The 25083-nt window shown below is 39.1% G+C and overlaps 1 protein-coding gene and 1 pseudogene across 2 annotated transcripts in view; one reads left to right on the forward strand and one right to left on the reverse strand.

The window, feature by feature from the left end:
• Positions 1–23974, reverse strand: part of MCM8 (minichromosome maintenance 8 homologous recombination repair factor) — a 42741-nt gene extending 18767 nt beyond the window's left edge. The window contains exons 1-11 of the mRNA XM_081096744.1: positions 23822–23974; positions 21111–21194; positions 18305–18387; positions 17760–17909; positions 15487–15590; positions 14341–14539; positions 9308–9393; positions 7382–7533; positions 6726–6921; positions 3009–3039; positions 2221–2361 (exon numbers count right to left, since the gene is read on the reverse strand). Coding sequence (XP_080952870.1) covers positions 2221–2361; positions 3009–3039; positions 6726–6921; positions 7382–7533; positions 9308–9393; positions 14341–14539; positions 15487–15590; positions 17760–17909; positions 18305–18387; positions 21111–21194; positions 23822–23969 — 1374 coding nt within the window. The 5' untranslated portion in view covers positions 23970–23974. The remainder of the gene's footprint in view (positions 1–2220; positions 2362–3008; positions 3040–6725; positions 6922–7381; positions 7534–9307; positions 9394–14340; positions 14540–15486; positions 15591–17759; positions 17910–18304; positions 18388–21110; positions 21195–23821) is intronic.
• LOC308523598 (interleukin enhancer-binding factor 2-like) lies at positions 22106–23299 on the forward strand (annotated as a pseudogene). Its single transcript has one exon. The product of its transcript is annotated as an interleukin enhancer-binding factor 2-like (transcript).
• Positions 23975–25083: the final 1109 nt, after the last annotated feature.

The following is a 25083-nucleotide window of genomic DNA, read 5'->3' on the forward strand; positions in this document are numbered from 1 at the left end:
AGCATGATGCTCGCCAGTTCCATTCATGCTGTTGCAAATGGTAAGAGTTCCTTCTTTTTCTGCAGCGTAGTATTCCATTGTGTAGATGTACCACAGTTTTGTAATCCACTCATCTGCTGATGGGCACTTAAGCTGTTTCCAAATCTTAGCTATGGTGAATTGTGCTGCTATGAACACAGGACTGCATATATCCTTTCTGATTGGTGTTTCTGATTTCTTGGGATATATTCCTAGAAGTGGGATTATTGGGTCAAATGGGAGTTCCATTTTTAATTTTTTGAGGAAATAGCCTAATTTTTAAAAACCCTGGCTTAGTGGAACTAGCAGACTTATATACAATACCCTCCATTATTTACAACACCTAATTCCCACTAATATTACAGCTTTTATTTTTAAATTGAGTCAGGGGTTTTAAAGGCATTATTCTCAGGTCCAAAAAACATAAAAAATGTTCAGTGTCATTTCTTGATATGAAAACATTTTCAGTGCCACTTAATGCATTTTGGGACCATAATCTATCTGTCAAGACATATTTTATCAATAAAAAAGAGAAAAATGACATTTTATATACTGTAAACAAAATGCAGAAATTAAATGATCTGTAGAGATAATTAGACACTGTGGAGGTTAAACCAGGCTTCCACCTATAATATGCTAACTAAAAAATCCTATACACACAATGCTACAAAAGACAGAAAAGAAAGTATAACAATTTGGATCCCCATCACTATCTTTTATATCCAAATTCTGGCTAGGTACTCTGTGCTCTGTGCCAGGCTTGTAGCAAGGATTCAGTATAAAATTAAATATATATATATGCCCAGTTAGTCAAAACCAAAAAAATACTGAAAAATGGATAAAATGTCAGATTAAAAATTTAAATGACTGGTTTTACACTTAACCACAAGAAATAAAGAATCATCTGATGTGAAGGACAATGGGTTTACAGTATAATGACAAGATAAAAGCAGTTCTCAATACTGCCTGCACATCAGAATCATTTATGTACAGATAATGGAACCCTAACCCAGAGACTCAATTCAATTGGCCTGGGAAGGCCACAATATTTTCAAAGAGCTCCAAACATGATTCAGTAGTCATAGGACTACAATTTACCAAAAAGCCAGAGAGCCCCTGGTCTGGTCGCATTTTTCCACATGGGGGGAGGGGTATGGATGGATGACATGAGCATTCTTAGAAAGGACATTATGGCTGGCTTACCAGGTGTCACTCCAAGAAAACCACAAACATTCCACCAAGCAGGACCTTCTAGGGCCATCATAAGTCCTCGAAGGGAGGACAGCTTGACTGACTGACAGAAGCAGAAATTTCTTGAGGACCAACAGACTGACCACAGGAGCTGATTTCCTTTGGATTCAGAAGTAGTTAAAATGTATTCCAAAGAACTCTTACCTTTATCTGATTATTCTTTTTTAAATTTTTTATTTTATTTTAGAGGATGTTTATTAAAGCTGGGAACAGTGAAACAAGGAAAGGCTAGGAAAATGAGCGTAGGCTGGTCTGCTTTGGCTCACTAAGAGTCAGAGAAAAGGGGGCTTTGGGGACAGGTTCAGCGGGCTTGCCTGGGATGAACTTCCACTGCCTATTGCTGACCAATCAGTGAAGACCAAAATCCTGAAAAGAGCATACCTAGAAAACTGATGAATATTCTGTAGAAACCCTACCGAGTCCTCCCCTAAAACTCACACCTGCGAGAGAGATAAAAGCCTCAAGGCAAAGGACCCAGCATGTGCTCTCCCTCCCAGGAGCAGGCCTGCATCTCCTAAACTCTAAGGTACCCCACCAGCCTTGCAACCAGGGCAGCAATGGCACCTGATTATTCTTAAAGCCCAATATACTGTTTATATAGCTCTGTGAAGAGAGAATGGGTGACCCTTCTCAATAAAAACTAGCAAAGCAATGCTGAATACAAAAAAGGGGTTTGGAAATGGCTTATGTTTTACAATAGTTGACATCTCAACAGAAAGGCATGCCTATGCAGCCAATGAGACAGAAGACTGGCTCAATTTGAAAAGATGGTCAGATACAAGTTACATATTACTCACACAAACCCCAGTTCACTTATATCACCAAACTATATCCTCTGGAACACAAACACAACATGCTTTGAGCAAATTCATTTGTGAATTATTCATGTGTATACTAAGCAAAAGGTCAAATATTAAGTGATTATTTGTAGCATCCTACATATAATCCTACCTGTAGCATCTGACTCTTTCCCAAGCCTGGATCTCCAACAATAAGGACATGTGGATCTCCCCGAATTGGAATTCTGTTTTTGTCATCTGCGTATTTCTGGCTTCCTCCAAAGAGTGCTAATGCCAATCCTGCTTTAACAAGCTCAAATGTGAAAGAAGGAAAAAAAATAAGAACATCAAGATGACTAGCAAAAGGGGCACTACTCCTCCTATGCTTACATTTATTTGTTTAGGGGTTTTCTTTTAAAACATGATTGAACTTTTTTTCTTAAGAAAAGCAAGTCTAATATGAACTATTATAATGTATATGATTATAAAAGCAAAAACTAGAAAGCATATAAAATCAGAGCAGTATCTTAAAAGTTCCTAAGTGAAGACAAGACCTACCTTGCAAGGTATGAGCCCATGCCACAAAACTAAAAAATATGTGGAGTTAGTTTAAAGGAAGCACATCCTATTAACTCTAATTGGTAAGTAGCTTTTTCCTACAAGGGGCTGTAGTTTTCCCATCATGACATTCATTTACGGAGAATAATGACTCATATTAAAATATGAGCAACTAACTGGCCAGTAGAAATTAGCTATTTTTTTTTATAAAGTCTTTATATTTTACTAGAGGCCAGATGCACAAAATTTGTGCAAGGGGCTTGGCCCTCGCAGCGGCACCACCCACTGGTCGTTCCAGAACATCATTCCACCAGCTGGTTTAATTAGCATATTAGCTCTTTATTATATAGGGTTTTTGCCAACTTTATATATTTTTTAGCAAAGATGAAGTAAAATACTTACTTCATGGCCAAAAATGACAGGGCAAAGTGAGCTGAAAAACAGAATACAACTCATAAATTCTAACATCCCCTACATTAATCTATTATAAGATCTACTTTGAAGTTTGCTTAATTTACTACACATTTTATAAAAAATAAAAATAAAAAATAAAAAATGTACACCCCCTCCCAAACAACTCAATACATTTTATTCTGATATTCAATAATTTTCTCAAAATTCTTGATTAATCTATAAAGGGGAAAATGCTTAAATATTGTGCCAGAGTAAGGAAGACAGGATACTTGTAAAGTATTTTAAAGTAACCAAATATACTCTTGATCATTTTACATTACTAGAGTTTAAAATGCACCATAATCATGGACTTCCACTTTAGGATACAAGTTATATTGTATTTTATGTGAACAGACATCTTTAGACTTGTGCAGCCAAGTCACTGAAAGGAGACAAAAAGGTGAACTGTATACACATTTTAAGACTAGATAAAATTTCATTTTTTCAGTTCAAGTCAAATGATCATAACAAGTAAAATCATATCTGAATATAAAGAAGTATATTTATACTCATCTATTGTACAAACAAGAAACAAACAAAAAATAGACCAGGTGAAAGAGATATACTCAAGAGTAAACTGTGAACGATTATCCCTTTTACTATATGCAAACATGATGTCCGTGTCCTGCCATATCCCTTGGCACTACTGGTCAGCATGTTCCTGCATAATCACTGCTGGCTTCCTACCACACACCTGCACCTGTCTGTCGAAGGGCTTTCTCTGGCTGCAGACAGGCTGGGCAGGCTAGAGTGCTGGGTTACCTAATATTCCCAGGAGCAGCGCCAAACCCAGAACCTTGCATGGAAAAATACTGAGTTCTACAGTCTAGTGCCCCAGAAGACTCAGGAGGAATAAGCCCTGGATGCTAGTAATAATCTGTTCATTGAGGCACAGCACCATATACTGACTGCCATCCTTTCTCTGTCTCACTTCCCATCCCACCAGTATATTTGGGGACCACCTCCCAAATAAACTGCTTCCCAAATAATATCACTGCTTCTAAAGAAACCTAAATTAAACAACCTTCTACTGTCTTTCCATTCTCCTTTCATGGTCCTCCATTTGTTAATCTGGCAAGGGTCAACAAACTTTTTCTTAAAGGGCCAGAAAGTAAATATTTTCAGTTCTACTATCTTGGACACAACTATTTAATCTGTGTGAAACAACCATCAACAATTTGTAAATGAATGGGTGGGGTTGTGTTCTAATAAAACTTTATATACAAAACGAGTTTTCTCTGCCTGTTTGGCCAACCCTTGGAAGATTAACAACAACAAAAATTTAGCCTGGCGGTAGTGGCTCAGTGGTTTGAGCATCATCCCATGGACCAAGAGGTCCCGGGTTTGATTCCCGGTCAGGGCACATGCCCGGATTGCGGGCTTGATCCCTAGTGTGGGGCATGCAGGAGGCAATCAATCAATGAGTCTCTCTCATCACTGATGTTTCTATCTCTCTCTTCCTCTCTGAAATCAATAAAAATATATTTTAAAAAATTTAAAAAATTGAAAAATTTAGTTTTAATGCTAAAATCACAAACTTAGAACTAAAAGGTAAAAAAAAAAAAAAGTAAACCATGATAAGAAAATGCTAGTTTTTTGTTTGTTGGTGTGTTGTTTTTTTAATCCTCACCCGAAGATATTTTTTCCAATGATTTCTAGAGTGTGTGGAAGGAAGAGAGGGAGAGAAAGAGAGTTTGGCTGCCTCCCGCACTCACCCTTACTGGGGCTAAGGAACCTACAACCAAGGTATGTGCCCTTGACTAGGAATCGAACCCAAGACCCTTCAGTCTGCAGGCTGACACGCTAAACACTGAGTGAAACCAGCCAGGGTGAAAACGCTTGTTTTTCATACTACTTTATCTTTTGTAGTATCTTTACACTGCAGAAAAAGGACCACTACATATGTTCATTTTCTTTTTATTATATTTTTTTTTTTTTTTTTAAAATATATTTTATTGATTTTTTACAGAGAGGAAGGGAGAGAGATAGAGAGTCAGAAACATCGATGAGAGAGAAACATCGATCAGCCGCCTCCTGCACATCCCCTACTGGGGATATGCCCACAACCCAGGTACATGCCCTTGACCGGAATCGAACCTGGGACCCTTCAGTCCGCAGGCCGACGCTCTATCCACTGAGCCAAACCGGTTTCGGCATTTTTATTATATTTTTATAGATTTCAGAGAGGAAGGGAGAGGGAGAGAGATAGAAACAACAATGATGAGAGAGAATCATTGATTGGCTGCCTTCTGCATGGCCCTCCACTGGGTATCAAGCCCACAACCCAGGCATGTGCCCTTGACCGGAATCAAACTCAGGACCCTTCAGTCTGCAGGCCTACACTCTATCCACTAAGCCAAACAGGCTAGGGCCATATGTTCATTTTTATTTATAACTGATGAGAGGAACCAAAAAGAGGTGTTCTGATCCTCAACCAGGTAGTTCTTCAGATCCTGTTAGAGACCACTCACACCTTCACTTCGCACCAGATCAAACCCTCAACCCTAGTGCTCCCTCAGGGAAGCTGGGAAGTCTCAGAGAGTTTAAGAACAAAGAACCCCTGAGGAACTCCATACTTTTCTTACTCAGCTAATTAACATATTAAAGGCAGAAAAAGTGTCAAATTCTCCTAGAGCCCAAAGCCTAGATCAATTTTCTAATATAATGCATTTCAAAACCTCAGTTCTTTATCTCTCTTAGACATATGTATTATTCTGCCTCATTTCCCCCTATTTCTTCAAAACTATCCAAAAATTGTCAAAAAAGTCTCAAAATAACAGCATTGTGAGGTAACACAAAATTTCATTTAACCCCCAGAACAACCTTCTGAGACAAGTATTATCTCCGTAAAAATGAAGGAAAAATTAGGTAACATGCCCCAGAAATAGTTGGCTGAAACAGGATGCCTTCCCTTTGCTTCTTCTCTATTGTATGGCAAAAACAAGGGAATAATCCAATGTAAGTAACTTCTATGTGAATCTCTTTCTTAGTTCTAAAAGAAAAACAAGAAAACCCTGCATGCAACTAACTGAAATAACTCTGGAATTCACTGTACAATACTCTTTGCTGAGTAACTTTTCCTTAGTGCTTACAGTAGAGGTCAGCAAACTTTTCTGTAGGGGACTAGACAGTTAGCATTTGTGAGCCATTTGTTCTCTGTCTCACCCTGAATTCTTTTGAATGAGTGTGGCTGTATTCAAATAAAAATTTATTTATAAGCAGCAAAATCTGAATTTCATATAATTTTGCATGTCATGAGATAGTCCCCTTTTCATTCTTTTTCAGCCATTAAAAAATGTAAAAACTGCTCTGGCCGGTGTGACTCAGTGGTTGGGTGTCATTCCGAGTACCAAAGGTTGCTGGGTTCCATTCTGGGTCAGGGCACATGCCTGGGATTGCGGGCTTGATCCCCAGTAGGTGGTGTGCAGGAGGCAGCTGATAGATGTTTCTCTCTCTCATCAATGTTCCTCCCTCTCTCTAAAAATGAATTTTAAAAATCTTAAAAAAAAAAGTAAAAACCATTTTTAGCTCATGGGTCAAACAAAAATGGGCGGTTAGCTGGTGAACTCTATTTTGCAACCATTTTGACTAATTTCTTGTTACTTGCAGCCAATAACAACCCAACATGCACATACATAATAAAACTTCAGGTAGGGTCATACATACTTGACAATGAGTTTGAACAGGTTCTCTTCAGCTTGAATCTCTTGGATGGCGTAAAGGTCTTTAAGTGAGAACTCCAGCAATGCTCCCTGTTTACACCCCTCCTCGGAAGCGTTTGGTTTCTGTCCTTTGCTATTGCTAACAGAATTTGCTTCGATGTATAAAAGGAACATACATTTGTCATTCTTATTCCGAGAACCTGTAAATTCAAAGTGTGAAATGTAATAATTGGTATTTTCATTTTCCCTACAAAGATTCAAGTAGAATGTACAGTCAAGGGCGGAAAAAAAAGGAGACATATGTAATACTCTTTGTAATACTTTAAGCAATAAAACAAAAGAAAAAAAAAGTCACAATGAACTACAAACAAACCTTTCTTTCAGAGGGAATGTTTCACCTATCCTATATAACAAAGAGCTAATATGCTAATTAGATCGGACAGCGGAATGACCTTCCTGAATGACAGGGGGGTGGGGGGGGGGTGGAGGGGGCCATGAGGGCCGAGCCCCTTGCATGAATTTTGTGCATTGGGCCTCAAGTGTAAGAAATAAGAACAAGGAACTCTTTAAATTAATGGAGATTCAGAAGTATCTTTAAAAAAGACAAATGTAGACAAATTACTGAGGGACAATCCAAATGAGGGAAGAGTTGTACCACACCTTCTTCTGCATTTGAGACTTTGACAATTCCAGTAATAGTCACTGTGTCTCCTGGAACGCAGCTATCCACAAGATCATGAACAAGCTCACATTCTATCGTTCGTGGAATCCGACCTGCTTCTCGCTGATCATCAGACATCAGCTCCTGGATTCTAAATAGGTGAGCAATTTTCAGTGAGTACACATATTGGCTTTGGGTTATTTCTTCTACATATTAACTAGTCAGGGTCCACATAGTGCTAAGCTATATAAAGGACCAATTAGTTTTTTAAAATTAGTTTAAAACGTTCAATGATGTATCTAAAATCACTTCAGCAGTTTGCAGTTAAGGATGGGATGGCAGGATGAGCATGTGCATTTGTCTCCCTCCCTCCAAAATTACACTTACTAAAAGAGTAAAGAGAAATTTTAGGGTGTGCATTGAAACAAGAGATACTAAATTTTAGAAAACAGTAAATGGGAAACTATTGATGGACAAAACAAAATGATGCCCATAACATACACAGGAAAAAGTTACAGAAAAGTGGAATGTTTTATGCCCCTAGGTGTGATTTCCTAATATCAGGAGGTCACTGGTCAAATTCATTTAAAATATTGGTGTCAAATGGGTACTGGACTTACTGGGGTGAGCACTTCGTAAGTTATATAAATGTCTGGTCACTATGTGGTACACCTAAAACTAATACAATATTGTATGTCAGTTATAATTGAAAAATTTTTTTTAAGTGAGAAAAAATCCAATTAAAATATTTAAGCTCATTTTCTTTCTGCTATTTTTACCTGAAAATAAAGAGACTTTGTTCAAATAATTAAATTACCCTGGATCTTCTATGCATATATTCTATTGTGGCCCTGTTAGCACCTCTGAAGCCCTCATTACACCCTTCAGTGGTGAAAGTACTGTAAACCTGGGCTGCACCAGGCTCCCCCACTCACCAGAGACACAATCACACTCAGGAGGAGTCTTAAACATTTCCTCTTTTATAAAATAGAGTATTTGTAAATATCTCAGCACAGAGAACAATTATTACATACGCTGATCTTGGTTTTTACAGAGCAGAAGCGGGTAAAGGTAGAGCGTGGTAGCAATCTACCTCACTTTTCCCCTAGATTCTAGTATTTAAGACCATCTCCTGTTTTAGCCAGGTTTTCCTAGAGAGCATTCTAACTTCAAAACTACCTATTATTTTATATTTAGGATGTAGTTATGGAACTATAGCTAGAAAAATTAAATAAATTGTTAGATTAAACACACACACACACAATTTGACTTGTTTTAAAAAATAACTTTTTTAAAAAAAATCTAAAGTGCCTCATGGATCGTGAGAACATAAAATGAAACATGCCCATTTGTAAGAAATTCTTTATTTTAAGCTTTCAAAACAGTATTATTTTTATCATAACTCATTATGGAAATTACTAGAGCCCCAGTGCGCGAAATCATGCGAGACCAAGACCCGCCGCGCCAGCAGGACCCCAGACCCGTGTGCGAGCCCCGCCCTGCTGCCACAAGCGGCTCACGGGTGGCGGTGGAGGGATCGAGAGGTGCTCCACGCACCTCCTGATGACTGGTCGTTTGGTCGTTCTGGCCACTGGCCTTTCATAATATAGATATAGTTTTGTTTATGGTCTACATCCAGTTCAATGAATCACATAAGTGAGAAATACCATGAACTATTTCTCAGTAGCAAAAGGACATAATACTTGCACATCAAATCCTTTCTGGTATCTGATAGAGAAGAGATTTTGAATAAAGACAATTATCATTTCAACACATAAACTGCTAATCAAGCCTTTTATTATACACTTTACCAATGTATACAAATAAGAACCATAGTATAATATAGGAAAATTATAGATTTTCTTTGCAGTTGAAGTATCTTACACCTGCCTTTTATTAAATAGTGAAATAGTGTGATTGCTTACTTGATTGACTGCCAGTCCATTGTCACTGTGAGAGGAGAGCTAGGGAGAGCCGTAAATGACTTCCCTCGACATGTAGGCACAGGACACTGCAACAAGATTCACATCAGATTTTGATAAAGCACAATCACATTTCAAGTTTCTGCTTTATTTAATATTGTTTTAAAAGTGCTGTTGCCCCTGGCCAGGTGGGTCAGTAGGTTGGAGCATTGTCCCATACACCAAAAGGTTGCGAGTTCAATTCCGAATCAGGGCACATACCTGGGTTTCAATCAATACATCAATGTCCCTCTCTCACATTGATGTTTCTCTCTTTCCTTTACTCCCTGTCTAAAATCAATAAAAACATATCCTCGGGTGAGGATTAAAAAAAAATTTCTCAGAATGGAAAATGCAGTAAGAGCTGCAATGTTTTCCAATTTCCTTCTGCACTGATTCTGTATCACAAGCTTTTGAGGGACCAGCCACTTTTTCAGCTGGTCCCTCTTGATCACTGCTTTTACTTCTTCTGCTGGGGATATGCAAGGCTCCTCACCCTAAGGTGCCTCTCGCCCTAAGCTCTATTCATTCCTTTGTGCCCAGGCAATCTCCTGATCCTGAATGGCCTCTCGCATATGGTCCCACACACTCAACCTCAATCTTTCCCTTTTCAAAAGCCTTTCCTGGATCTTTAATCACCCAGCTCTCTCATTTAGCCTCCTTTTGTACTGTTTATCATAACATACATACCTGTGTGGTATGATAAATAACAAATGAATAAGTTGTGTTCAAGTTTTCATAAGTCACTTGTTTGCTGAGTGGACTTTAAGGTGCATTTATAAATTCAGAGACTGTGGCAGACTGTATTTTCCAAATATGGTTGTAACAATATCTCCCCATAAGCCTTTATACAACCTTGCCACTCCCCCATCAAGAAATGGAGTCTAATCTGCCCTTTTTGGAATCTGGACAGGCTTGTGACTCACTCTGTAACCAATGGAATATGAGAGAATTGATGCCACCTGACTTCTGAGGCTAGCTCAAAAGAGACAAAGCTATTTCTGCCTATCAGCTGGACTTCTTAAAGCAATCAGCAGCCATATAAACAGCCTATGTGTCCTGAGCTGTCATACTGTGTATGAGAAGCCAAAATCAGCCCACACAGAAAAGCCATATGGAGGAGAGATGACTGGCCAGCCCCCAGCCACTCTACCCCTTGCTATTCCAGCTCCAGCCACCATTTGACTACAGCTACATGAGAGATCTAGAGCCAGAACTACCCAGCCAAGCAGTTCTTCCAAACCCCTGACCCACAGAAGCCAGGAGAAATAATAAAATGATAGTTGTTATTTTGAACCACCAAGGTTTAGGGTGATCTGTTAGGCAGCAACAGTGACAGGAAGAGATTACTTTAAACAACCATCTTTCTAGTCATTTCAGTTAACTGAATTTTAGACACACACGCAGGACTTCTTCACACTCATTTTATGAATTAATCATCTTATGAATCAGTGTTATGACCCACTATGTTAGAGGGCACGAAAATATCCTGACCAAACAGTTTACCAAAAAAATACCTGATTTAAATAAAGATTTAGCCTGGCTGGTGTGGCTCAGTGGTTGAGCATCGATCCATGAACCAGGAGATCACAGTTAGATTCCCAGTCAGGGCACATGCCCAGGTTGTGGGCTTGATCCCCAGTGTGGGGCGTGCAAGAGGCAGCTGATCAGTGATTCTCTGTCAGCACTGATGTTTCTCTCTCTCCCCCTCTCCCTTCCACCCTGACATCATTAAAAATATATTAAATGAGGATTTAATGTCTGGCCTCTGAGCTAAGGCACTGCCTGAAACTTAAGCCCAAACAGTGGATGACACCAATTTATCAACACTGCTGATTATTCAGAACCAATGGCTGAATCTAACACATCTTGTTCTTCCTGTAAGAGAAATAGGCCTTAGGAATTCCAATTTGAGTACATGTATAATAAATATTAAATTTATTAAAGTCCAAGGATGGTAAAGGCAACTCTGGAAAAGAAGAACAAATATGGAAAATCTAACTACCTTACCAAAAGTTTTAATAAGATCAATGTAAAAAAGATCATAAAGAGTTGACACAGGACCAGTGAAATGAAACAGAATCGCATATTTATAGGAACACGGTGTACTACAGAAGCAGCATTATATGTCAGCAGTAATAAATAGTGGGCTTAATTAATTATTGTTGACAACTGACTTTTCACCTAAAAGAATATTAGAACCTTAGCTTTTTGCCATTGACAAAATTAAATTCTGGATGGATGAAAGATCTAAATATGAAAAACAAGGTTTAAATTCCAGAAATAAACAATTTTTATGTTTCAAATTGTGTGCTGATCTGAGTAGCATGATAAAATCTCGCCCCATCCTACTCTGTCCCTCCCAGAACAAGAATCACCCCTTTGTCCAACATATCCATGCTGCATACACTCCCCACCTTTTAGTCACTTAGTACTGGCTGGGTTATCAGATCAACTGTCCCAGTATCACAGTGCTTATATTCAAGTAACCCGTATTTTACTTAATTATGGCTCCAATGTACAAGAGCAGTGATGCTGGCAATTCCAGAGAAGACGTAAAGTGTTTCCTTTACATGAAAAGTTACGTACATGTAGGAAAAAAGATATTATATAGAGGGTTCAGTACTAAATGCCGTTTTAGGCATCCATGGGGGTTTTGGAATGTATCCCCTGCAGATAAGAGGGGAACTAATGTATAAACAGAAAAATGAATAGAAGATATAAACATAAAATTCAGTAAATAATAAAAATGAGCCCTGGCCAGTGTGGCTCAGTTGGCTGGGCATCATCACATACACCGAAGGTTGCCAGTACAATTCCTGGTTGGAGCACATGCCTGGGTTGAGGGCTCAATCGCCCGTAGGGGGCATGTAGGAGGCAGCCAATCAATGTTTCTCTCTACCCAGACCCCTCTCTCTAAAAATAATTTTTTTTTAATCTTAAAGAAAAAAAAGAATACAGATGAATGGCCAATAAAGATGTGAAAAGATACTCAACTATAACAAAAATCATAGCAATTCATATTAAAAATGAAATTCTATTTCACACCCATCAGATTGGCAAACATTAAAAAGCCTAGCAACGCCAAGTGTTAATGAAAACATGAGAAAATGCCAAGTGCTTAACATTACCAAGTAGGGGTGTAAGTTGGAAAGTAATTTGGCAATATCTAATAAAGTTAAAAATAAGCATATCCTATAACTGAGAAATTTCTTTGTTAAGGAGACATGTCCAAGAATGTTCTCTACAGCATGGAGACAACACAAATGTTCACCGGAAGAATAGATAATTAGTAGCTATTCATTTAATGAAATAATCCACAACAATAAAAATGAAAGAATTAGATGTGTATCAAGATAGGCAGAACTGCCCTGGTCGGTGTTGCTAAATGGTTAGAGCGTTGGCCTGTGAACCTAAAGGTTACGGGTTTGATTCTGGTTCAAGGACACGTACCCCGGTTGCTGGTTTGCTCCCTGACCCGGTCAGAGCACGTGCAGGAGGCAACCAACTGATGTTTCTCTCTCTCTCCCACTCCTTCCCTCCCTTCTACTCTCTGAAAAGCAATGGAAAAAATATCCTCACGTGAGGATTAACACCCCCACCCCCCAAAAAAAGATAAGTAGAACTCCAAAGCACATGAACCAAAAAGTTACAGAATGTGATATTCAGTATACCATTTATGTGAATACACAGAAGAAAACAAACCCTACATGTATAGGCAAGTATGAAAATGTAGACTTGGCCCCGGTTGGGTAGCTCAGTTGGTCTGATATGCCAAGGTTGCAGGTCTGATTGTCAGTCAGGCACATACAAGAATCAACCAATGAGTGCACAAATAAGTGGAACAACAAATTGATTTTTTCTCTATAAAATCAATTTTAAAATAAAGAAAAGGAAATGCAGACTTGAAGACTAATGCCAATTTCAGAAAGTGGCTGCCTCTACGAATGGAACAAAGTGGATGGAACTGGAGAGAGGAATAGAGGGACTTCTACTTTAACTGTAATACTATTCTTGTTTAAAAAAATAGCTAAAACCATAAAATATTAATATTTGCCAACTCATAATGGGTATACAGATGTTAGTTACACTATTTTCTTGGTTTTAAAAAGTACTTTTTTATGGTTTTAGAAATCTAGTTTTAAAAAAGTGTTAAGGGAACACTTTCAAACAGCAGAATAAAGAAAACTTGATGTGTGTACCTATTGAGTCAAAATATAAAAATGTGAATGGAAAGGATACACATTAACTCAGGATAATTATGGTCACTGGGAATAGCCCATGCAAGGGGCAAAATAGACACTAATTTTTATCAATAATGCTTTATATCTTTAAAAATATATCTGGAGCTGGCAAAATGTAAATTTTTTTGAAAATATATTTTATTGATTTTTTACAGAGAAGAAGGGAGAGGGATAAAGAGTTAGAAACATCAATGAGAGAGAAACATTGATCAGCTGCCTCCTGCACACCCGCTACTGGGGATGTGCCCGCAACCTAGGTACATGCCCTTGACTGGAATTGAACCCTGGACCCTTCAGTCCGCAGGCCGACGCTCTATGCACTGAGCCAAACCGGCTGGGGCAGTGGTTCTCAACCTGTGGGTCACGATCCCTTTGGGGGTCGAACAACCCTTTCACAGGGGTCACCTACGACCATCGGAAAACACATATATAATTACATATTGTTTTTGTGATTAATCACTATGCTTTATGTTCAATTTGTAACAATGAAATTGGGGGTTACCACAACATGAGGAACTGTATTAAAGGGTCGCGGCATTAGGGAGGTTGAGAACCACTGGGTTAGGGCAAAATGTAAATTTTAAGCAGTGGACAGAGGAATGTTTACTTCTTTATTTTCTGTTCCCTGTATTTCAATATTTCATTATTTGTAAACTAAAAATACAATAAGCTCTGTGTTCAGAAACATCGGTAACCGTTTTCTGTAAATCGATTTGCCTTCTTTACTAAGATAAATAAAGAACATGATGTCACCTTTGTGGGGACATTATACTTTCCATCTGGAAGAGAAAGACTTTGAACTTCTCCACATGCAGCACAAAGAAAAGCCATCTTGGTGCAAAGAGGCTTTATGTTACTGACGCGAACCACTGTCCCTCTCAGAGCAACGTATTTTCCATAGTAATTTGCTCGGACATTCTTGAGCTGTGTCAAGGGCTCATAGTTGTATATCCTAAAACCAAAAATAGGAACATATTTATCCATGAATTTACAATGGACAGAAAACTGAGACTGTCGCCCTGGCTGGTTTGGCTCAGTGGATTGAGCACCGGCCTGTGGACTAAAGGGTCCCAGGTTCGATTCCGGCCAAGGGCACATGCCTGGATTGCAGGCGTGATCCCCAGTAGGGGGCACACAGGAGGCAGCCAATCAAAAATTCTCTATCATCATTGATGTTTCTATTGCTCCCTCTCCCTCTCCCTTCCTCTCTGAAATCAATAAAAATATATTTAAAAAAAAAAATTGAGGCTGTCTGTAGATCCTTTTAGGAGCAAATATGGAATTCTCAAACCGTGTCATCCCTATAAATATCAGAAACTTCATGAAAATTAAATCATTCCAAAAATAAAAAATGCTAAATCTTCCCTTTTCTTCTGGTCCCCCTGGCTGTTCTTTAGTGAAAAAGGAAAAAAAACCATTTCAAAAGGAAAGTCTACAGATTCAGCAAATTTTGAGTTTCTAATTTCTTTTTTGAGAACTATTAGGAAGTGTCTTCTATAAATTCTAGAAAAAAAACACAAAACCCTGATGATTACCTTATTAATCTCTTTTAGTGAGAAATTAAATCTTAAAATACAATAAAGATGAATGAAAGGAAAACAAAATTTCATTTGTTCTGTGTCTGGTAGCAACATAATTTTAACAAAATATAATCATACCACTTAGTGTATTACATGGATTATTAAATTTACAAAAATCTGGAGGTTGGGTAATCAACTTATTTGGGCAGAAAAGGTTTATTTCTGTCATGTTCTCCTTGAAGAATTCTCAGTGGGTTTACTTGGCTGTGATGACCATATTTATTGTACTGATTTTTTTTATTTATAAAATGAGGTTCTCATTCTTAAACAGTCTTCAGTGCTTAATTCTAAATAACTGTAAAACCAGCATATTCCTTACCTTGCATGAATATGTGGCACATTTACCATTGTTTCTCCATTTCTAGACAATCCTTCTTGGGCTTGTAATTCAGCTGCATGCCTTTCGAGATCCTTTGTTAATACCTAAACAGGGCAGACATTTATTCAAAAGTTTGAAAGCAAAATATCATCTTGAAGCAGAACACTTTTATAGAAAATATAAAGTTTATGAACAGGTCAGAACAGAACACTTACAGGACTCTATAATAGTCCCTTAAAACCTGATATTTAATTATGACTTATTTTATACTGAATCATGTTTTATCTGGGATTTTGTTGTCCACGGCTTGGAAAACACCAGCATCCCTGTCTGCTACCTTTTGTCCCAACCGAAGCTAATCTTAAAAGTCCTCATGGTTGCCCCCAAAACTATTACGTCCTAGATGGCTTATGATGAAAAAATATTCTTTTTCTTCTCCATATTCACTGATAGAGAAAATAGCCCTGGTCAGCGTGGCTCAGTTGGTTAGAGGATCGTCCCGTGTACCAAAGGGTCTCAGGTTTGATCCCAGATGGGGCACATATGGGAGGCAACCAATCCATGTTTCTCCCCCACCTCCTCCTCCTCACCCTCCTCTCTCTCCTCCCTTCCGTATTTTCTAGAATCAATGAAAAACATATCCTTGAGGATTTAAAAAAAAGACAGAGAAAATAAACATGACTTTTGAAATACCCAATACCCATTCCCTTGGCATTTGACAATAAAATAAATACTTAATGTCTATTTACATACATACTATAAGCAGTATGCTGATCTAAGAGAAAAAACGAGACACACTTATACAACTAAAATTGTTACAAGGACCACGAATAACATGTAGAAATATCTTGAGAGTTTTGAGAAGGGGTCATTAGAAAGGTTTCACAGAGAGATGATTGAGTTAGGCCCTAAAAATGTGGATATGCAAGAAAAGGGGGCCCTGACCGGTTTGGCTCAGTGGATAGAGCATCAGCCTGCGGAGTGAAAGGTCGCAGGTTCGATTCTGGTCAAGGGCATGTACCTTGGTTGCAGAACATCCTCAGTGGGAGGTGTGCAGGAGGCAGCTGGTCGATGTCTCTCTCTCATCGATGTTTCTAACTCTCTATCCCTCTCCCTTCTTCTCTGTAAAAAATCAATAAAACATATTAAAAAATAATAATAATTAAAAAAAGAAAAGAAAAAAAGAGGCATTCTATGCTGAATGGACAGCACATGCAAGAGATAGAAGTTATTTAGAAAATCCCAGAAAGAACTCAGTTTAGCTGGATGGTAGTGAATGAAGGAGAATTAAGGGGAAAGAAAGTTGAACCAGCTCATGGAAAGCTTTTAATGCCATTTAAAGGATGTGGACTTCATTTGATAGAAATGTCACCAGTTTCCAAGGACAAATCATGTTTACCATGTATGGCAACAATTCAGGAAAAATAATTAAGGCTTAAGACAGAGGCAGTAGGATGGAAAAGAGCTGGAATTAAGAGATATTTTAGAAATAGAAATGAAAGGCTGTAGTGACTTGGATACTGAGAACTAAGGAGCAACAGGAGTCTGAAGACAGAAGCCACGGTTCCCAGTCTTGGGTTACTAGCAGGGTACACATCTTTGTAATGAACTGTTCCTTTGTCTGGATCCCTTACCTCCCCTGCAAAATACCCCTTTAAGATCCATCATAAACCACACCACCTCTACACACTCTTCCTGAGCTTTCCCCATTCCTCCACAACAGATGAGAATCTTATCTCCATATCTGAACGTCCCAGCACTTTCTCTGTCAGTCCTGAGATTTACAACTTTGCCTTGAAGCGTTTATGTGTTTGCCAGTCTAAAAAGTGCTTTTATGTATGTTGTGCCATCAGACCCTGAGAAAAACTCATTAGGCACAGCAGGTATTGCTATTTTCAATTTATATATGGGGACACCCAGGGAGATTAAATTGAACTAAAATCTGAGGTTGGTCTTTTTGTTCCAAATTACTAACTGATATCACCATGGTGCCTGGTTTTATCTTCCCTATGAGCTTATATAGCTCTTTGAAACAAGGCTTAATTTCCTCATAATTTTTAATAAGATCAAACTAATTGAAATAAATTAGAAGTAAATGTTATATTTAAAGTAAGCAGTTGTATTAGAATGAATGGTATTGTTCAGGACAGTACAGCAACCTTTTCATTCTAGCTAATGTCTGTTGGTAAAAACTAAGCATCTTTTAGAGAAGGTTCTATTACTGTGAAATTCCTTTAAAATTTTGACAAAAGTTTCACAAAACAAATACTTACCTGATGTATTGCCAGACCCATGCAAGCCAAGGTTTTCTCAGGTGCATCCCTTAATTCATTTGCTATATTTGGTATCAATTTAGCTATTTCATCGTCTTTTGTCAATTCTTTAAAATCCACCAAAATACTTCCCTTTCTTTCTATTTCGTCCTATAAAATATTTAGGAATAAAAACAGTAATTGCTTTTTCAGAGCGTCCAATTACCCATTTTGCAAAAGCATATAATGTTTATATGGTGAAAATAAGTACTATAAATTTTGTGTCCAAGCATTTTCTAATACTTTTAATATATAAACTTATTATTTATGCCTCTTAACCCTTGTGGTCGGTATTAATAATCCTATTATCCTCATTTGATAGATGAAAGAATCGAGGTACAGAGAAGGTGACTAATTCAACAAAGTCCACACTGCAGGTAAGTGGCAGGGCTGGATCAAAGCAGTCTGGCTCCAGTGTCTATGATCACCTAGCACCTCACATACATTGTTCAGTTAGATGACACAAAATTTGGGATTAGTAGTTTTCTGTTGTGTAGAAATCTTACCTTATCATATAAATCAATACGCCTTGTGAAAAAATTTTCAAATGCTTGAATCTTCTCAATAAAAGGAGAGCTATCACTGTAAACTAATCAAATATGGCATTAGCACTAATAATCACACACAAGCATAATTTTCATGAGACAGAAGAAACACTAGACACACAGTAAATGACTTTTTCCAACTGCTTTGCCTTCTGATTACATTTAGATAAGAAGTGGTATGAAATATGAAAGATTCTAAAACAAATTTAGGTTTATAAAATCTGAAATGCAGACAGGAAGTGACTCTTTAAAAGCACCAACATTTATGTCAGATGTATACTAGACTTATAGGGTGAGCATTTCATAAGTTATATAAATGTCAAATCATTATGTTGTACACCTAAAACTAATGTGTCAACTGTCATTAAAAAATAAAAATATTATTTAAAAAAAACTAAAAGCACCAATATCTGGGTATCTTTGTATTAAAATTTTGACATATAATAGAATCTATTAGTTCAAATAGGTTACATAATAAAGCAAAACAAAAACTAATAAAGCCAAAGGTAGATACATGGACTAAACTCTTATTCTGAAACAGAGCTAAAGACAGTCTCTACAAAGTAAATTCTACTAGTCCAAATTGCCACCTGTCAAATCCCTTCCTGAGATAAGGGGAGAGACAGTCTACTACTTAACTCTGGTTTCGAACCTGTAAAGCTATCTTTTACACTCTAAAGTTCTATAACATTTTTGAACTGGTCTCCCACACAGAAACAGTACAATGAAGCCTGGCCAGGTAGTTCAGTTGGTTAGAGCAACGTCTCAGTAGGCCAAGGTTGTGGGTTTGATCCCGGTCAGGGCACATACACGCATCAACCAATGAATGCATAAATAAGTGAAACAACAAAATTGATGTTTCTCTTTCTTCCTTCCTTCCCTCTCTCTCCCTTCCTCTCTCTAAAATCAATTTTAAAAAAGCACACAACAGTACAATGAAGTAGTATGAAACATGTCTGTGTATATAATAGAAAAAAAAAAACTCAATACAAAAAATATTTGTAAAGTACTTTATTCATTCACAAAATAAATAGTGAGTTCCTATTATGGAGCAAGATCACTGCCCCTAAGCATTGCACAGGCTGGTGCAGTGATTTTCAACCCTTTTCATCTTTTGGCACACATAAATTACTAAAATTCTGCAATTTAACAAAAAAATAGGTATAATTTTGATTCATTCACACCAGATGGCTCTTGTTGTGTTGGCTATTGTCACTTATTTATTTGACAATCCAAGGGAAAAGAGGCCAATTCCCCTAACTAAATAGTCAGGTATTGCATGTTTTAAAAATTCTTGCAGTGTACCAGTGTGCCACAGAACATTGGTTGAAAATCTGTCTAGTAGGAAAGACCACTGATCTATCTTTTATCTATCTTTCTTTCTTTCTCATAAGAGACATAACAAGCATATATATTCTATAAAAGCACAGAAAAGACAATTCTCCAAACCTGTATGGACAGATGTATGACATTCTTGATTATAAAAGGGAGATTCCTGCCTGGCCAGCGTGGCTCAGTGGCCAGTAGGTCACGGTTCAATTCCTAGTCAAGGCACATGCCCTGGTTGCAGGCTCAATCCCCAGTAGGGGGCATGCAGGAGGCAGCCAATCGATGATTCTCTCTCATCATTGATGTTTCTCTCTCCCGCCCCCTCCCTTCCTCTCTGAAACCAATAAAAAATACATTTAAAAAATAAAAATAAGATAAAACGGAGATTCCTTAACTGTGTTTCTATAGGAACCTGTATTGGTTATCAGCTCTTGGTTCCAAGCCTACCCTTCTATCTTCTGTTTTGTGATCTTATGATCAAGATCTGCACACTGAATTTCCCAGACCACTTACTTAGGTTCTGACAATTAGAGGCACTATAAGGGACTAGAAGATGGGAGGAAAGAAGAAAATAATTTATTCTTATTTTCAATTCTTTTCAGCATCTCTCCAGTTGCAGAGGTTAGCTACAGTTCCCACTTCTAGCACCTACTGTGCCATCCTTCCACCAGAGTTACCAGCAGCAACCCATTTAATTCACCTCAGCTGTTTAACCACAACTTTTTAGGGTATACCTCAGAGGCGCTCCTTGGAATTCTTAGATTCAGGTGACCTCAGAGCTTCTATCTTTTACTCCTCATTCACAAGGGCAGCTGCTGCTCCCTAGAGTTACTACTGTCTGGGAGCTTATCTCAATGCACCCTTTTAAGTCTTTCATCTTTACAACCAACCTCCCTGTGTTAACACAATGCTCTTATAACACACACATGATTTCACCGTTTGGATGAGTTAATATTAAAGAAGGGCTACACAGCAGTAAACAAATGAATTATCTGAGATGGAGCATCCAAAGACACGTTAAGAAAATATAATTTATTAGAGGCCCAATGCACGAAATTCATGCAAGAGTAGGCCTTCCTTCCCCTGGCTGCCAACATCGGCTTCCCTCTGGCACCTGGGATCCGGGCTTCCCTCCCACCACTGGCAGGCACCCGGGACCCAGGCTTCCATTGCAGCCTCTGGAAGGTTGTCTGGTCTAATTAGCATATTACGCTTTTATTATTATAGCCTACAGGCCCGATGCACGAAATTCGTGCAAGGGGCTCTGAGGGCCAAGGTGGCAGCCCTGGCTGCTGCCCCAACCCTTGCAGCAGCAACAGCAGCTCCACCCCGGCCCTCACAGCAGCAGCCCTGAAAGGACTCCCCGTCTAATTAGCATATTACCCTTTTATTATTACAGATTATAGATAGATGGCACTTTTTACACTATTAATTCTACCTTCAGAGAGATAAAGCTTCCAGCCTTTATATGGTATGAACTGATCCAATGTTGACTGTAGTAGCAAAGACTGTGAGTTTTGTTCTGAAAACAAAACAAAACAGAAAACTAGGTTAGTAGAGACAGAGCAAACATTTTTTTCCAATTTGCTTTTCCTACCAACAATGAGAAATTGACATATTAATAGAATAGCTAAATTACAGGCTTCAGTAAGAATTTTGGATATTGAAAAATCCGTCCGTTTGTGGAGTGAGGAAAGAAAAGAAGTGCAGGGAAACTGCCACGGGGACGGGCCGGGTCCTTCTCTCCTTGCTTCTTCCCTTGCTCGCTTTCTCTGAAGCCTCTTTCCGAAGCAGCCTCTGTTTCCCTTCTAGTCCCTCACCATCAGTGCTTTCCCGCCTCTGATTCAATCCACACACGCCGCCTTTTCTCAGAGCCGCTTCTTCTGAGTAGTGTCCATTGCTGCTTAAAGTCCCTTCCTATTCCCTCATTTCACCGCTAATGGCAAACACAGCTTCAAAAGACTGCATTTTTCGAGGGAGGAAAAAGTAGAAGGATGGCGTTTACTTTTACTGAAAAAGTAAAAATCCTTTTTTATTCTAGTGAGGGGAAAAAGAAAGAAAAAAGTACTGCTAGCAGAGGATGGTTTCGATCCATCGACCTCTGGGTTATGGGCCCAGCACGCTTCCATTGCGCCACTCCACTTCCGTGGATATAAGTGCCTCCTGATTCCTATAGAAAGTTTCCTATGTAATCTCTGTCCTAATCTCTTTACACAGCGCCGTCTAATGTCTGGTTAAAAAAAAAAAATCATTACTGCCTAGTCTAATCTGATTGGCTAGTTCCTGACGCAGCAGGGATTTTTAATTGGCTTACAAGCCCCAATAGGCATAAGCGGAGGAGCGAGGCGGGAGCCAGTTGCGCGTGGTTTGTTGGCATACTGCAAGCCGCCTCTGCGCCTGCCGCAGCTTGGAGGAGAGGGGCGGTTGGTGTGGGTTCCACTGTTCAGGATCTGGGGCGCCATGAGGGGCGACAGAGACCGAGGTCGTGGCGGGTGCTTTGGTTCCCGAGGAGGCCCGGGAGGAAGGTTCAGGCCCTTTGTGCCCCACATCCCATTTGATTTCTACTTGTGTGAAATGGCCTTCCCTCGGGTTAAGCCAGCACCTGATGAATCTTCCTTCAGTGAGGCACTGCCGAGATGAAATCAGGACTTTGCTCCTAATTCTGCTGAACAGGCCTCTATTCTTTCTCTGGTGACAAAAATAAACAATGTGATTGACAATTTGATTGTGGCTCCAGGGACATTTGAAGTGCAAATTGAAGAAGTGCGACAGGTTGGATCACATAAAAGGGAACAATGACTACAGGACACAATGTGGCTGACCTGGTGGTCACCCTAAAGATTTTGCCAACGTTGGAAGCCGTTGCTGCCCTCGGGAACAAAGTCGTGGAAAGCCTAAGAGCACAGGATCCTTCTGAAGTTCTGACCATGCTGACCAATGAAACTGGCTTTGAGATCAGTTCTTCTGATGCTACAGTGAAGATTCTCATTACAACAGTGCCACCCAATCTCCGAAAACTGGATCCAGAACTCCATTTGGACATCAAGGTGTTGCAGAGTGCCTTAGCAGCCATCCGCCATGCCTGCTGGTTTGAAGAAGATGCTTCTCAGTCCACAGTTAAAGTTCTCATCAGACTTCTGAAGGAGCTGAGGATTCGTGTTTCTGGCTTTGAGCCCCTCACACCCTGGATCCTTGCCCTACTCGGGCACTATGCTGTGATGAACAACCCCACCAGACAGCCTTTGGCCCTGTGTGGCATACAGGCGTTGCTTGCAGATTCTGCCTGCAGGATTGTTCTTGCCAGGGTCAATGGATATCACAGACCCTGTGAGAGTGGCAGCTTCAGCGTACACATGGTCATGACTTTGGAACAGCAGGACATGGTCTGCTACACAGCTCAGACTGGTCCAAATCCTCTCACACGGTGGCTTTAGGAAGATCCTTGGCCAGGAGGGTGATGCCAGCTAGCTTGCTTCTGAACTATCTGCCTGGGATGGAGTGATAGTGACACCTTCAGAAAAGGCTTATGAGGAGCCACCAGAGAAGAAGGAAGGGGAGGAAGAGGAGGAGAATACAGAAGAACCACCTCAAGGAGAGGAGGAGGAGAGCATGGAGACTCAGGAATGACTCCCTTCTCTCCACCCTTTCTTACCCCAGGGGAAGACTGAAGCCTGAGCTAACTGCTACTGGGCTCTATATGGTGGCATTGCTGAGGGCTGGGGGAGACAGGAAAGAAAATAAAAATAAACCACGGAAGTAAATGTCATCCCACTGAATTCTTATGTTGACTTAGTAGCCAGAAGTCTCCCATCTCTAGTGAAGCAGGTTACCAACTTTTCTTCATAATATTGTAGTATCCCCATCTCCTTGAAACCTCTCTCAACCAGTACTTTGTTGTTGAAATGTCAACTGTTCACGCCTGGAAATTTTTTTTTTCTAAGAAAAATAAAGTACTTCCTACTAGGGCTCTTTCTTGGTCTTATAAAAAATAATAATAATTTTGGATATTAACATTCAAATACTACCTTAAAGGGTTAACATCAATAAAAGACACACTGAAATTTGAGGTTAAAGTGTTTTGAATGCCAGGCATGAATAGATTCCTTCATGAAAAAATTTAAAAATTGAATAATCATTGACCGCCCCTACCAGAACCATGTTTTCCTGTGGGTTTATTCAGGTCAGGTCTGTGTTCTCTTTCTCTCCATTTTCCTGAGAAGCTCCCACCACCTCTTCCTCTTTTCCAGCTTTGAAATCTTCCTCGTCCAAATCCTCTGCCTCTATACTCTCCATTCATGTCTTCTAAAAGATAGAAGTTAGGAAAGTCATCAAAATTATAGGGGAAATAGTGCTCCTAAGAATGCATTAACTAGTAAATAAGTGAAAAATAATACATTCTAGTTTGACACTAGTCAACAGGCTTGCAGCATAGTAAACCTGATATAAATCCCTTACTCTTCTAATCTGCAGTTACTCTTTTAATCCCCATCTCTTTTTAAGGTATATACAGATCTTTAACCAAATATACTGGAAGCTCATGAGACAGAAATAAGAAAAGGTACTGTACCTGTTTTCTTTTTGTTTTTAATATATTTTTATTGATTTCAGAGAGGAAGCGAAAGGGCGAGAGATAGAAACATCAATGATGAGAATCATTGACTGGCTCCCTCCTGCATGTCCCCAACTGGGAATAGACCCGCAACCCAGGCATGTGCCCTTGGCCAGAATCGAACCCAGACCCTTCAGTCTGCTCTATCCATTGGGTCAAACCAGCTAGGGCAGTACTGTACCTGTTTTTAAGGAGCTCCCACAATAGAAATGAAAAAAAGACAGGCAATTAACTCTAAGACAGTGACGGCAAACCTTTTGAGCTCGGCGTGTCAGCGTTTTGAAAAACCCTAACTTAACTCTGGAGCCGTGTCACATATAGAAACTTTTTGATATTTGCAACCATAGTAAAACAAAGATGTATATTTTTGATATTTATTTATATATTTAAATGCCATTTAACAAAGAAAAATCAAGCAAAAAAATGAGTTCGCGTGTCACCTCTGACACGCGTGTCACAGGTTCGCCATCACTGCTCTAAGATAACTGGTTTGCAGTGTTTGAGACTTACTATAGGGCAGCACTGGCTGAACATAATCCTGACCTGTAGGATGCTAGGAATGTATGCTCTTAGCTCCTTCTATACGGTCTGTCCTGCAGTGTCATACACACTTTTTATCAGAGATGCAAGGATACTCTTACATAGGCATTAGAGATAGAACTTTCTGGGGAAACACAGCAGTGGGACAGGGTACATACATACATGTTTCAACCTTTCTATTTCCAGAGGGGCCCAAATGTGAAAGATGTTAATTTTCCAGGAAACTTCCATTACTGTCTTAAAAGACAATGGAAGCAAGTTT

Source organism: Myotis nattereri, assembly GCF_964212035.1.
Source record: "Myotis nattereri genome assembly, chromosome: 8".
NCBI lineage: Eukaryota > Metazoa > Chordata > Mammalia > Chiroptera > Vespertilionidae > Myotis > Myotis nattereri.